Source organism: Lepidothrix coronata, unplaced genomic scaffold (genome assembly GCF_001604755.1).
Source record: "Lepidothrix coronata isolate B3197 unplaced genomic scaffold, Lepidothrix_coronata-1.0 Scaffold161, whole genome shotgun sequence".
NCBI classification, from domain to species: domain Eukaryota; kingdom Metazoa; phylum Chordata; class Aves; order Passeriformes; family Pipridae; genus Lepidothrix; species Lepidothrix coronata.
The window spans coordinates 1,783,005-1,798,697 of NW_016690341.1; the positions used below are offsets into that span (position 1 = coordinate 1,783,005).

Consider the following 15,693-nt stretch of genomic DNA (forward strand, 5'->3'; position numbering starts at 1 on the left):
TTGCACCCACTTTGTCACCACAGATATTATTGGGAAGCTGCTGTGCTTTGAAGAACACTGAAGAGATGTATGCCGGAAGCCTCTTCAAAAAACATGTAGTATGTGGATGAGCACTATGGTTTATCCTCTTTTGGGATTGCAGTCACTGGAGTGATGCATGCTCAGGGCAGGAGAAAAGTGGTTTATTTTGATTCACTGGAAAGGATCTCAGGATTATTGCATAATTCATCTTCATATGCATGTGAATGTTGTCAATGAAGGTAGAAGTCCTTTGATGAAGCTTTAGAAGTCAAACATCTGAGCTAGTCATGGTGGATACCATCAGTGGAGAGAAAGAGATTCAGGGCATCATCTCTCTGAGCTATTTCAGGTATCACCTCATAAGTGCCTACTTTGGTTGGTGACCACTGCTCTTCATGTCACTTACTACTCAGAGCAGCATCTCTTGAATTCTGGACACACTACAGGGGGTTCACTATGCTTGAGCTCACGGGAAGCTGATTCCTACACTGTGGTATCCAGTGTCTGCTAATCAAAATCCCTGCAGCCGGAAATTCCTCAGGATAATGGGAGTCAGAATCTTTTTCATCAGCTCCCAGTCTAATCATACCCTGAGGGAGACGGGTACTAAATTACAGGGTGTGTTTGCCTCTTAAATCTGAAGGCTGTTCAGATAAACAATAACAAGCTGAGCAGGAATCACTTGGAGAGAGACTTGGTGAAATGTAATCTCTGCTCAGGTTAAAAAAAAGTTCTCTTGGAGAGCAGTACACTCTCCACACACAAGTGTCATTTGTCCAAGCTTGCATTTAGGTTTCACACCCAGGCCCACTTTGTTTACACTTTAGAACACAAAGCCCATCAACTTGAAAGAAGTTGTATCAAGTAACTGAGAGCAGATGATCATCCAGTACCAGTTAAGGAAAAACTATGCAATGACAGAGCTGTAACAATCTGTGTAAAAGGCCAGGATTTTGTGCATTTGACCTAAGAGGCCACCTGTATTACAACAAATGGAAGGTGTTTGCTTAAAACAAGATGAGAAAAGTGACTCTTGCCTCTCTTCAAAAGAAAATAACCTCTCTAGTTCGTGGCTGCAAACACTCACTACCTAAGAGTAGTCCTGTCTCACTCCACACCGAGTGTTCTGTCATGTGCTCGAAGAATAAGAAGTTTGAAAGTTTAAAAGATCAAGGAAATTATCTTCTGTGACAAGTCCTAGAAGTGGAGTTACTTGTGGCAAACCTTGAGAAGAGGCTGACATTCCATAGGCTAAACATGGGCTCTGTTGCATTGGTAGACTTCTCTGTTAGGAACAGAGTAACAGGAAAAATGGAGGGGAAGAGAAAAGCATATTCTTCACTAATCTCATGAATATGCTGTTGAGCAGCAAAGCTGTATTATCCACCTTTGTTCTGGAGAAATCACCTAACCGTTGAGAGCCAGAGTTGTCCAGTTCTCCATTTCACTGTCTGGATACATCACATTGTTGTGAAACCATGAGAGAACTATAGATATTGAACTAAATTACTCTTTGTGTCTAAAAGTTCAAGTAACTTCGCTTGTAGGCCTTTATTATTGTTTGGGGCTTTTCCAGAGTAGCCAAGTCTTTCGGGTAGGGTAAAGCTTGCTGATCCTTCAGGAATTGGAACTGACCCATCCTTCATTTGCTGCTTTGAACAATTCCAGTTCCTGAACAGCTGGTAAACTCTTGCCAGGGGTGAATCTACTTTACTTGTGAAAGGCAAGAGTCTTTCTCAGATGAAAAATATGTCTGAAATGTAAATGTTCATAATATTATCTATCCATTCATATTCATTAGAGGTTGCTGTTCAGTTGTCTGCTGTTCTCTGCTGCCTCTTCCCAATTTCAACAGTTCCAAAGGCTTGTGTTAGTAATTACTGCAGGATAACTTAGATAGATAGATAAATACTGTTCCCAGTCAAATAATGCTGCCCTCTCCTAGCATATATTGCATACCATTATGTAAAAGTACAGAAACTTCATTTTTTTACATGTCACCTGGTCAATGATCTTCCTTTGGGAGTGAGGAAAATAAACCATTTTTCTACAACAACTGTGGTAACAAAGCTTCTGCCCCTCAGTTTATGTCTCATTTAGACTAGCACAAACAGAGGGTTCCAAGGTACCCATGGCCCCATTTTGCCTTTGCAACTTCAGTCTGTGCTCCACCAGATGCTACCCAAAAGCTAGCAGGTGGAGCAATCCATGTTTTTCCTTGTCTCTATTCTCCTGGGCCAGAACAACTAAAGGTTGCCTTAGTCTTTCAATCCTGGAGCAGTGAGCAGGTCAGAGCCACCAAGCCTCTGCACACAGGATTTTTGCATTTTCTTGCATCCCTGAGCATTAGTTATTGCTGCCACCAGGAACCAACTCTCACTTTAGGGACAATTTAATTTAGGAATGGCTTCTCTGAGGCAAATCAGTGCTGTTTGTTCAACTGTACCATAGCCCACTGGTGCAACTCCCCAGAGTAATGCTTTGTGTCTTGCTTGTTGCAGTCAAGGATCAGGTAGTGCTTGTAGTAAGGTGGAGACTTACATAATGCTTTGGAACAGCAGCATTTTGAATTCTTTGGCAAGAGAAATTTTGGCACGGCATACTGGCCTTCTTAACACCCATGTGTTCACCGTCTGTCCACCACATGCCAAATAGTGTATTAGAGAGCTGGCAGGAGTCTGCACTGATCTTTGCCAGTACACAGGGTTACACATGAAGGTAGCTTCAGAGTTGTAAAGGGAATTATAAAGAATCCAGGAGAACCCCAAAACGCAAACCTGTGTCGTTGCAAATTCTTGAGCTGCAGTTGAGGTGATGGGATGCTTTTATTTTCTTTTTCTTTTTCACACTGTTAGAACCTTTACTTCATGCTGCAAGGCTTTTATAGCATGAGAAGATTGTCTCCTGGGCATGGTGTGTGAGCTGTCTACGTCCTCAAAACTATAAAAAATCATGCATTAATGTGCTGGCTACACTTACGGAGCAAAGTGTTGAGATCTGAACGCACCTGGGAAAACAGCCATCATAAATTAGTATTTACCATCACAAATAGATTTAGTCAAACAACAGGGTCATCTGGGAGAAACCAGAAAGCACTGCTAAAAAGATGAGAAAGTCTGCTGTACCTGAAAGTCTAGCTAGCTTGGATAATTTGTTATAAATCATCCAGCTTCTCTTCCTTTGTTTCATGATGACTGTTAATCGACCTTTCCTCAAATAAGAAAAAATGACCAGTTCATATTTTTTGGGTTTCAGCTCTTTTCTGATCCTGTGTTGGATGGTAACACTTGGGTGTCACCTGTTGCTGGTTGTTAGCAGCAGGGCTGGCAGGAGGGCAGTGTGAACCCAGGCATTACAGCATCCAGGAGCAGGTGTTGCTGGTGCCATTGCAGAGGATGATGTATTGTGAACTGGGGGTCTAGCAGTGCCTTGTCTTGACACCTAGGGAAAGTTCCTGGAACTTTTGACTAGTTCTTAGTAAGATGCCTTTTATTAATAGATTCAGAAAGAAATTATGAAAGTGCTCTCTGTGTCAAAAAAACCCTACCATTATCTGCTGAAGTAAGGGAACTTATGCACGGGAAGGAGGCACTGCTGGTCCGTAAGATGTAACAAAAGGTGACATGAACCAGCTTCAGTAAAAACAGGCTTGGGCATACATTTCACAAAGCATTTCTGCAGCTGAGCAGGTGCTTAAACTGTGTTTGGGCACCAATGTTTAAAGCAGAAGTAAAGGAAAGCTCTACCAGACCTGCTTTAGCATCTGAGGCAAACTCTTACAACCTCTGTGGGACAGAAAGTCCCCTTAAAATCCTGAGGTTTTGTCCCAAGTGTGCTCAACATGCATAGCATATATGGTCACTTTCCTCATGACCAGGATTTGAGAAACATGCCTATATCTTCAGTTGTCTGAGACCACTTCCCAAGCTGTGCTCAGATGATTGCTTAAATTGGCTTGGATTCAGTCAGAATATATTAGGGTGAATTTTTCAGCAGTAGCTTAACACTTGCAGCACTTGCCAGGAAAGCGAGAGACCTTGGTGACAAGGATATCTCAGCTGCTGAGGGTGTGAAACCACTGTTGCCACAAAAAAAAAAATTTGCTAAGATTTGAGTCCCTTTTGCTCAGAGGAATCACTTTTGAGATATCACTTTTGAGAGGTGCTTTGGCTCTTGAAGGAGGCGGTTTCAGGTACACTACTGCATGACCATTGATCAGGTTAATCAACTTGTACTCAATCCCTTGTCTGAATGCTAGTCATAAAATCATAGAATATCCTGAGTTGGAAGGGAGTCACAAAGATCATCAGAGTCTAGCTTCTGGCCCTGCACAGGACAGCCCCAGGAATCGCACCATGTGCCTGAGAGCATTGTCCAAACGCTTCTTGTAGTCTGGCAGACTTGTGCTCTGACCGCTTCCCTGGGGAGCTTATTCGGTGCCCAACCACCCTCTGAGTGAAGAACCTTTTCCTGATATCTAACCTAAACCTCCCCTGACACAACTTCAGACAATTCCCTTGTGTCCTGTCACTTGTCACCACAGAGAAGAGATCAATGCCTGCCCTTCTGCTTCCCCTTGTGAGGAAGTTGTAGACTGCAATGAGGTCTCCCCTCAGTCTCCTCTTCTCCAGGCTGAACAGACCAAGTGACCTCAGCCACATCTCATATGACTTTCCATCTAGATCCTCACATTCTTTGTGGCCCTCCATTGGACTCTGTCTAATAGCTTTATATCGTTTTTTGTATTGCAATGACCAAAACTGCATACAATATTCAAGGTGAGGCCATACCAATGCAGAGCAGAGCAGGAAAATCACCTCCCTCGACTGGCTGGCCGTGCTGTGCCTGACCCACCCCAGGATGCAGTTAATCTCTCCTAAGCTAGGAAGGGTCCTGACATGCCTTGCTCAGCTTCATGAAATTGCTTCAAATCCCTGATTGCCTGTTTTCTTTGCTGGCTGTGCAATTTCTAAGTCCCTTGGTTAAAAATCTGCCTGGAGAAAGGAAGAAACCCATGAAGCCAGCTACATCAACTGTACTCTCCAGAGCAATGATGACTTCGGGGATGCTGTGAACTTGTAGACTCTAAACACATTATTATAGCTCTGGTTTATGCCCAACTAATGGTGATTATCATGTGATTTCTGTCATTTCCTCCTTCCACTTCCCTTCATTTTCTATTTAGATTTTTTTTTAAAAGAGAATGTAGCGCTGGATTAGGATAAACATTTTGCAGAGTATTTCTGCAGTGACTAGCCCTGCAGAGCTCAGCTTCTGCACAAGAGCCCAAGGAATTCTGTAACTCAAATACATGATTACTATTTCATATGACTATATTATTTCAAACTTCCAAACATATGCTGAACACTTAGAGAAAGATGTGAGGGCAAATTCTTTCCCAGGCAGCCAGCAGTCTAATATAGCCAGGATACAACCAGTGAGAAGCTTATTCAGGTGAAATCAAAACAGAGAAGGTGGGATAGAAAGAGAAGAGAACATGAATAGCTAACATGGTGACAGAGGACTGGCAGTCACATTGCCATTGTTCATTATGGTTGGGTTTTGTCCGCCTTTGATTCCCTACAGGGGACCCTAAAGCTACAACTCTTTTGTTGAATATAGTGCTTTTTCTCTGCAAAGCACTGTAATAAAACCTATTTATTCCCCAAATCCAATTCAAGTAAATTGAGTGTTGGTCCTCAACTCTCAATTTACAGAACAAGATTACTCCTGTAAATCTTCATCAGCATAAACATTCACGTGAACAATGATTTGTGTTTATGCAAAAGTACCAAGCCATTCCTTTAGTCTGTGTTTCACCAGAGCTTAGACTAGAACTGGAAGGTTAAAACCTGATTTGCTCAAGGGCAAGACTAACACCTTGTTGTCTTTACCTTTGAGCATCTACATTTGAAACCCTTCCTGTACAAACTCTTCCAGTAATTCATCCAAAAGCATCACAGGACAAGACAGTGTCCCCACAAAAAGTGATAGTGTTGACTGATGAATGGCAAAGAAAGGGAAGGGAAACATAAGAACTCGATGAGGTGAGAGACACAATTATTTGTATAATCAGTGCATTTTATGCTTTTGTTGGCAGTGGAAATACTCCTGAGAGAAGATGGGGTTTGATTCTTACTTTTACTTTCTACTTTTGCTTTGCCTAGTACAGTTTCTCATAGCTGCTCTTCCCACTGCAGTCAGTGGCAAAAAGCGTCATGGTCTTTGGCAGGAACAATCCTTCAGTTTGTCACATATGCTCTCCCAGATTTACCCTAATCAGGCTCTTTAAGTTCAGCTCCTTCTGACTGCCTGTCTGACTGGGGCTCCCGATGTGCATCACAGTCTACAGAATGCTCTCTGTGTATAAACAGGCCCATTCCTACCCATGGCCTGCCTGTTGCAGCCTGGCACCTGACACGCAGCACCTGTCAGAGTCTGCTTAAACACATAATAACACCTCTGGCTGCAGGTTATTTGCATTCTGTTGTTCATGTTAACATGACAGATTTTTGTTGCAGCATTCATAACTGTGGAAATGCTCAATTATTCAGTCTCAGCCAGCTAAGATACTGCCCATAAAATCAGCCAACACAATTGTGGGGCCATGAAAAGTCACAGCTAATTTGAAATTTTGTTACCTCTCGGCTGATCTTGTTTACTGCAGAAGCTGTGTCTCAAAATCAGCCCTTTGCTTCTGTACAAAACTCTGATCCTTGACCCCTTATTGGTGCCACATGGGGTTAGGTGAGGAACCTGGAAGCTAGACTGCACAAGGACTCAAAGGAGGAATGAGACTGCTGTAGGATTTGTGAGCACTTTGCATCCAGCAAGTGCAGCAAAAACCCAAGGAATGCAGGAACAAAATCCCTGTTGCTGCTGAAGAGTATTTTGTGGGATAGTAGTGGTTGTGAACATGAGAACAAGCTTTTGTTCTGGGGAGGGAATAGTTTAGAAGTAAACTAGAAGATATGCCTCTCCTAATAAGCAGCAATGTTCAACAAGCACATAGTTTTTCCTATCAGTTAGTGGCTAGTTGTGTGCCTTAGGATTGTAATCCATTTCTAGCATTCAGGGAAGCCAGGGAGTCTGGACATGAAGGCTGACAGGTAAGGAAGACAGTCACAGAACCTCTTTAGTTAATCATCATCTTCCCAGTCCTGCATGCTCAGGTGGTAAGGAGCATGTCCCATGTAATCAGTGACTCTACTGGTGTTTACCGTTCCAGCCTTGTGTCATAACACACCTGGAAAAGGTTCAGTTTATATGTTGGATTTTTGAGAACAAAATTACTTTTGGCTTGGATCCTGCAACTCCTTTTGTGGCAAATACCAGAAATAGGGATCCTCCAGCCAACTTGAAGGTCCAGGTAGGCAAGACACAATGCTGTGTCCTCCACACTGACACCAGTAGCTCCAGATTTTAAAAATTTTGCGTTGGTTTGGTTGGATGTATTTTTTTGCATACTATGTAAACCTGATAAAAGATACGATTTTTAGGAACAGTTGGGTCACAAGCAGTGTTTGAAAGCAGAGTAAATTTAACTCATCTTAAATTTGGCATCTAGGTGACTATTTGTGGAAGGCAGTTATGATATTATCTCATGAAATTCCTGAGTAGGGTCAGCATTTCCATCTGCTGTCATTATCTAATGTAGTTGTTCCAGTAGTTATAGTGAGAGTGTTTAAAGTCAGTTAATATCAGGTGTTTTCCAACTGGTATTATGCAAAGATCATACTTTTTAGGCCAAGGTCCTGCTCCAAGAAGGCACAGATAACTTTAGAGCTCAGCCCCTCCAAGAAGCAATGCTTCTGTGGAGGACAAGCTGAACATACATTGCAGATACAAACCTTTAATGAGAATTGTGGTTATTTCATTGGCTTGTGCTGACACTTCAGAGTCCTTTGGGACTGGAACAGATGTTTTGTGAACAGAAAATAAAAAGACAGTCTTGGCTCCCTGGGAGTTTACAGTCTAAGGTAGTGTTTTAAAGAACTCACTAATGGGATTGGTGGATTTGCAATCTTTAAAACAAGTCAGAGCATCATTCTAAAAACATTATTGCAACTCTACCACAAGACACGAGCTAGATGAGTCATCCCAAAGTAAAACTCACTGACTAGTGATATACAGAGTGCAGATTATCTGATAAAAGTGGACTTGGTCCCCTAAAATTTTATATTAGCTCAATAAATTGGAATTGGTTTATCCTCGGTGGCAGAAAAGGAAGGTTTTCTGCATGAGCCCATTCTCCTTCTTGTCCCTTTCTGAAGTGAATGAGACAGGGCTCACAAGATGACCTCCAGAGGTGCCACCCAGACTGATTTATTCTGTGATTACATGAGTCTTAGTGAAAGATGCAAACCATTGAACACATTATTTACCAGATGTGACAATGTCTTGCCAATGGCACCCTTTTCACAACAACAGTGGTTTGATTCACCCCGTGGTAACTCTGAGATTGCAAAAGGTGCAAAGGAAGTCTGACAGAAGGGTTTGGTTTTGTTTTATTTTTGACAGGACTGCCAGAAGGACAGGTATATGTATATAGGATGCATAAAAAGTGTCTAAGATGTAAAAACTCCTATGCATGGAAATAAGGAACACAAGAAATGTCTTAAAATCTGGCTCAGTGACAGAACTCTGAATTAATATGTTAATAGGAAGGCATCCATGATTGAAGCTGTTTCTGAAGGGATCCCTTGGAACTGGTTGTTGTATTCAACCCTACTCAGCATTTTCATTATTGTCTTAGAATGTAGTTTAAATCTCTCCTGGTAAAATCTTCAGGTCACCTAAAGCTCAATATGGTGGTAAATAATGTACCCAGATCATTTTGGTGTAGTGATCTGACTCACATTGCTACAAGGTCACAGTCAAACAAAATGTGTCTTAATGCAGCAAAATGCAAGATAGCCCTGGGAACAAAGAAAGGATGTTATACAGGTGGATTGGGAGACTCTTGAGAAGTAATGACTCAGAATGGGATTTCAAGGTCACTAAAGATGATTGTTTCAACATGAGTCTCAGTGCAAGACTGTTGCAAAAACTCTACTGTGAACCTTAAAAGTATAAAAACCCAAAAGTTGTGAAGGGGTCTCTTTTCTGTGCCCAGTATTGCTGCCGTAGTGCTGTGTCCAGTGTTGGTGTCCACACATAACAATAGATGTGAAATTACTGTAAAGAAATCGAAGAGTGTTATACACCAAAAAAGTCCAGTGGCTGGGAAATAAACCTTACAATTGGAAGTTTCATCTTCCTCAGCTGTTCAAACAAAAGTTTTGGATTGGATTGTTGCTCTGTGTGAAGGTACTTGCACATGGAAAAGATATTGGAGCATACAGAGCAGAAGGAAATATTGATAACCTTATGGACAAAGGCAAAACAAGACACACTCATGGGATATTGGAGTTAAACAAATCCAACCTTGCAATGAGATGCAGTTTCCTAGCAGCAATTAAGCATTTTGAATAGCTTACTGGAGGAGGTGGTGGACTCACTCTAATCAGCTGTCTTTGATATATGAGATATCTTTCTAAAACACAGGCTTTAATCCAGTTCTGGGTGGGAAAAAAATTAACAGCCTGGAGGTATAAGAGGTCAGATAAGTTGATCATAGTAGCCTCTTTGACTCTAAAGCATATGAATTACCATAATCTCTCTACGCAGGACTTGAAGCTTTTCATGGAGTTAATTAAGCAACACATTTGTTCTCTGGACTGAAGTGCCATGTTCATATTATAGGTATATGTAAAAAAAGGGAGCTGCCACTTTTTAAAACCAGGAGCTGTATAAATGTGTCCATAACTAAGAACTTACAGTGCAGCCTACCTGTACTCTGGGAGCTGCTGAAGTTACAAATCTACGTGGGGATCATGAGTCTCTGGCTTTGCTGCTGCAAAAGTTGAGGTGCAGAAGCCATTAATCCCATGTTCACCTCCTTCTGTTACCTCTCTGAAAAATCTGCAGTGAGTTTTAAGGAAAATAAAACTTTATGCTTTTAAAATTTTTATAAGTGTTTTGTATTATGACTTCATATCGTTCTGTGAGATCATACCTTGCTATATTTTCCTTTGCTGCTGGTGCTGGCTTCTCACATTTGTTGTTGGATTGGACAATTAAAGCCTGAGTTTTATTTTGTTCTTATTTTATTTTTGCTTAATCCGTGCAGCTCCCTGGACACCTTGCTCTTCATGGGTAGGGAGCTTCTTGCAAAAGTCACTTTATCCTCACTTTTCTGATGGATCCAGTGAGACATCTTAGGGCATGAGAAGTCATAACTGTGTACAATGTCATTATATGACAACACCTTACAATTTACTGTAGGGCACCACTTGGATGATTTGTGAACCATACAGTAAAAAAAGCAAGAAAACTGTATTCAGATGGAGATATCGCTATTTATGATCTGATTTGTAGCTTAACTCTTGCTGTTCTGCATGACTCAGACAAAAATAGCCATTACATTTCCTAAGCTAAAGAAATACTTTTTCCCGAAACTGTTGTTGGTATTAGAGGGGGCTGAGTAGGTAAATGCCATTTCAGCTCTTGAGGATGTTGATAAATTTAGGATATAGGATGTCAGTGACAAATGCCTCTGGTGTAGTTGTAGTAGTATGGCCAGTCTTCGCGAGCGAAGATTTGGGAAAGGTCATTAACCCTTCTAGCCTGCGCAGTGGATTTTTTAGGTGAGACACAGCGTGCGCTGAACTTTAATCCTGAGGTTCATCTGCCGGGGCCGAGCAAGCTTGGACAGTGGCAGTGAGGGGCTCAGGATGTAGGTTTGTTTAGAGTGACCTTCTCTTAGATGGATTGCCTTACAGGGCTAACGAGCTCCATCTGCCCGGGGGGCTGGGAATCGAACCCGGGTCGCAGCGGTGAAAGTGCTGCACCCTAAACACTAGACCACCAGGGGCCCCCCTCTGGTGTAGTTATCCCCAGCTTATTCCACACATTAGTTGAAAGGCTTACCTGCAGATGAATGCTCATCCTTCCCACCTATTCAAAACATTGTCTTTTGCATCTGTTCTTCAAACATTTATCTACAGTTTCCTGCAAAACATTTCCTTGCTGTCCTGCAGCTTCAGGTCCCAAAACGCATTTCTGATGCGTGGAAGAAAGACAATGTAATGAAGTATGGTACAGCTGGTTTGCCACCCTCTCAACCAAGCGTCTGTAGCCTTAGAAAACACTATTAATGTGTGGGAGAAAAAGACAACATTTTATCTTGCTTAACACTATAGTTGATATAGTAACAGTGTTGTTTTGTTGCTCCTTTTCTGTTTCTTTTTTTTTTTTAGGTAGGTAGCTGTAGATAAGCATATTACATCTAAGCAGGTCTGTATTCTGTGAATGGTCTCTCAAACTCCATCTGAGACTTGACTTTCCAGAATCCTACTGATCTAGTCATCTGCAGCAAGTAATTTCTTTAATGGGCAAATAAACCCTGATTAGTTCTTTTTCATTATCCCTAGTGATCAAGAGAAAAGGCCAATGGGTGAGCTGAAATTTTTTTTCTAGCAATTTTGCAAGGAGTTATAAAGATGTAAAGATATCAGAACAGATAGAGGTAAGGATAACAGATGGGATTTCCCAAAGCACTTTGCTGGTCTAACACTGCTCCCATTATCATTAATGGCAGGTGCAGAGCACTTGTGAAAATGACTCACTGTGTGTGTGGGCTCATCTACATGGAGCAGATACTCATTGTGCTTTGACCTACTCATAGACAGGAAGCTCAGGAATCCTGACCAGGCTCCTTGTTCAGTTTTCTGTGTATGGGTAACTACATCAAATGATGTACAACACTAAAATCTTCCAAGAGTGGAACAGGTATAACTCAACAGAATCAAAGTCCATGATGTGTAAACCATTGTAGGTACTAGCACAATAACAGATCAGATCCCATCCTATTTATATTACAGTAAATACAAAGTAATACCAATAACACTGGAGAAATGACTTCTAGTTCATACTGGGTTTCATAGGTGAAACTGGGACAAAACTGAAGCTCACAAATAGTAACAGTGACAAACTGTCTTGTTTTAATTTACTGCTTCTTTGAAATAAACAATACATTATCCTGAAAACTCCAAATCTCCTTCAGGAGGAAACTACCTCTCAGGACAGTATTGCTCTCCTGGTATGTTCATCTCTTGCCTCTATGCTGAAATAGTTAGTAGGTGCTAGCTGTAAAGGTGGTTTCTCTGATATATGGAGCTCCCAGGAACTACACAGAGACCAGCCACTCATTTCACATAGGTCTGTGAACAGCCATCACATGGTAATAATTTTCATTCACTGTCAAACTGTCTTACTTGAACTGATGAGTTGGAAGTGAAGGGCTCCATATCCCATTACCCCAGAACAAAAACATCCAGTTCCCTTATCAGATTTAAAGATCTGTCTACTACATGCTAACAACTTTTATTGCTAAATGTGATGCTTCATCAAACCTCTTTTGAGCTTTTTTTGTATTTCCTTTCCTGTCACTGCTTTTTCCTGAGCTGTCTGCAATGTGCAGTGACATCTCAAAATGAATGGGGGGATGTTGCTATGGTGGTGGGAGGGGAAGTGGTACTGTCTGTGTGTTTGATGGCTTGACAGATATGCAAACCCTCATTTTACTAGCGTACTCTCGGCAAGCTTTTTCATGTGTGTCCAGTGCTGTTATTGTTGTTATTATTAATTTAGTGGTGCTAAAAGTACAAGATTTATATCCTGAGAGTTTGAGTCATCTGTTACTCTGCGTCTGTATGGAATCAATGTGACAAAGGTCAAAAGAGATCAAACCCTCCCAGCAAAGACTTCTTTACTTTCTATTCTGTTTTACTGGGTTGTGTGTACTGATCTCTCTGCAGCCATGGTAGATACAGTGGCTTTATTCACTATTTAGTCCTGCTGAAAGCAAACCCGATAGCTTTGGTATGATGCAATGTATCTGTGATTTGCCCAGGGAACAGGAGCAGTGTACAAAAGTCATACGTATGCTGGCAGAAGAAAACGAAACAACCTTTTGGGGCTCTAGAGTTATCACAGTGACTGAGATGTGGAATGGCACATCCTAGAATTAGCCTAAAATATGCTTTTTTAGGGTCTAATCTGTGAGTTTTCATATATTACATATTACTGCATATTTATGTTACATATTAATACATATTTTATGTTCTGTATTTTGACTTTCGGTGAATATGCCTTACTCTTTGTAGGTGAAAATTTGCATTTCTCTTTTGTCTGTGTTGGAAAGAGTTTTTGCACCCTGAAGTCTATAGCATTCCACCTTACCATTGCTCTAAAATCTTTCTTACCCTTTTGCAGATGGCCTGGTGGATTGCATGGACCCAGATTGCTGCTTACAGCCGCTGTGCCACGTCAATGCGCTTTGCCTGGGCTCCCCAGACCCCCTGGATATCATCCAGGAGACACAAGCCCCCATCTCCCAGCAGAGCTTGCATTCCTTCTATGATCGAATCAAGTTCCTGATTGGCAAGGACAGCACTCACGTCATCCCAGGAGACAATCCTTTTGAAGGCGGGTAAGTGAATTTTGGGTTTGATTCAGTAAGTGGTAAAGCATAAGCCACTTGGTCATTTTAAAACATGGAATGGCAGCAAGATGTAAAACATGGAAATTGTTTAAGTGAAGTAGATATCTGAAGAATTTTGTGACTGATGTAGTTCGGCTGACTCTCTCCTCATCTACAATTTCCTGCCAGCCAGTAAGACAAGATGCTTCTCTCCCAACCCATATGGGCAGTTGCATCTTTCTTGAGTTTTCTTATTTCAAGGTGTGAAAGGCATCCGTTCAGCAGGGCTATTCTTGTTCAAATGACTGACATTGACCACAAGTATCTCCTAAACAGCAGTGACAGGTCTTCTTCCACTGACAGAGCCAAAGGGAAGGAAACTAGAATGGTATTTGCAATCTATTGTGTGACTATTAGAGACCTCAAAAGAACTGAGGAAAATCACAACACCTAGGGAGGGCTATTAGAATGATTTGCAGTATAAAGAATCAGATTGAATACAGATTGATTTTAACACCAATACATTTTTTACCATCACAATGATCATCAAAAAGCAGGAACTGGGAAAGAAAACTTTGAAAGGTCACTTCTGTGACTGCATCTCAACAATTTAAGTACATTCCTAGCTGTCAGGGTCAGTCATCCCTTGAAATCATGTGCTTATAGCAGGGCACCTGGGATGTGAGATTCTTAGATCAGTGTCTGCCCTGAGTATTGCCTTTCAGAAGTAGTGACCTTGATCCCAGAGGTAGCTCTCAACACTTAAGTTTGGACTCTGTTGAATTTCACCCAGTCATGAACTGCTTACTTTCAGCTTTCCCACACACAGCAGTTAATAGGTTGGAACTGAAAATATACAACCCTCATGTTTCTGTGGGTATTTATTTCAGCACTTACATCTCAACAGGCCTCTCAGGCCCTTCTACATCCAACCTTTTGTGAAGGGACATTGACAGCATCCCTTGGGTACCACCACCTCCCATATATGGCCTTTTTTGGTACTCTACAGGCTGATCTCAGACATGAAGCACACCACTATCAGGGAATTGGCCTGATGTGATAGTTTCCCTGATATTTCTTGCTTCCAAGGCCTTTAAGGTCCAAGAAAGCAGACAACAGTGATTCAGACTATAAACAAACACTCGTGTTTCAAACTGTTGTCCTTCATCAACATTCTGAAGATCCCAGGTACTGGATACTGAACAGTCCAGACTCTGGACTAAATGTTAGCACAGTGAATTCTCTGCTGTCAGTTGTTGTGATTTGTTGCTGTAAAATCAGGCTTCAGAATATAAAATACATATGCTTATAATTTCATTTTTCTGATATATCTAGAGCTGCAATTCCTCATCATTTCCACAGAGGAATCTGGTATCAGGTCCATATGTATCCATTCTGATAGGTAGAGAGTTTTGGTAGACACGTGTCTGTGTTTAATGAACTTTCCATACAACTAATAAACTATAGAAATATTCATACATATGCGATAAAAAAACCAAAAAACTGCAGCTTCTCTTTGAAGGCTGCTTACATTCAACAGCACACAGAGATGGGGGAAAACAGTGGGAATTTCTAATTTGTTTATGAGAGTGCCAGCAGAGGACCAACAGAAAGACTGTGTCTTTTAGGGTCACATAAACTCCTACAGGAGTTACATGTGTTTGAGATTCAAAAAGAGCACCTGCTATCAGAAATGTTTATCTGGTATGTGAGGGAATGCAATGATTCAGATCAATAGGATGATTACATTTTATTAAATGCAGTGGAACTAATTAATGGGGCTCCTTGTTGCATTTAAGTTAACACAAAGGATTATACAGAGTTAGCGATTTATGAGGTTGCCATTCTCAAATTAGCAGCATTGGATGTGTGCTACTAAATATGGTCTACAGATATGTCACCTCAAGCTGCAATTGTATTGCATCTCTCAAGTTAAGTATCTTGATTCACAAGTGTGATTGCAGGTAACAGTGAAGGACCTCAACAGAAAGCATATTTTCCCCTGGAACAGCACAAAGTTCAGGCTTATCAGAGTTGTTAAAAATGCCATTACTCTTTTGGGATCTTAAAAGACATTGTGTGTTCCTGTTAGTTCTTAAAAGATCCTATAGATCTGGATAAACTCGACCACTGCAAGGGTTTTCTGC

General features: G+C 41.3%; 1 protein-coding gene across 1 annotated transcript in view; it reads left to right on the forward strand.

The window, feature by feature from the left end:
• The window catches only part of TENM4 (teneurin transmembrane protein 4), a 603,620-nt gene that overhangs the window by 491,526 nt on the left and 96,401 nt on the right, over positions 1-15,693 (forward strand). The window contains exon 18 of the mRNA XM_017829261.1: positions 13,339-13,555. Within this exon, the coding sequence (XP_017684750.1) occupies positions 13,339-13,555 (217 nt within the window). The remainder of the gene's footprint in view (positions 1-13,338; positions 13,556-15,693) is intronic.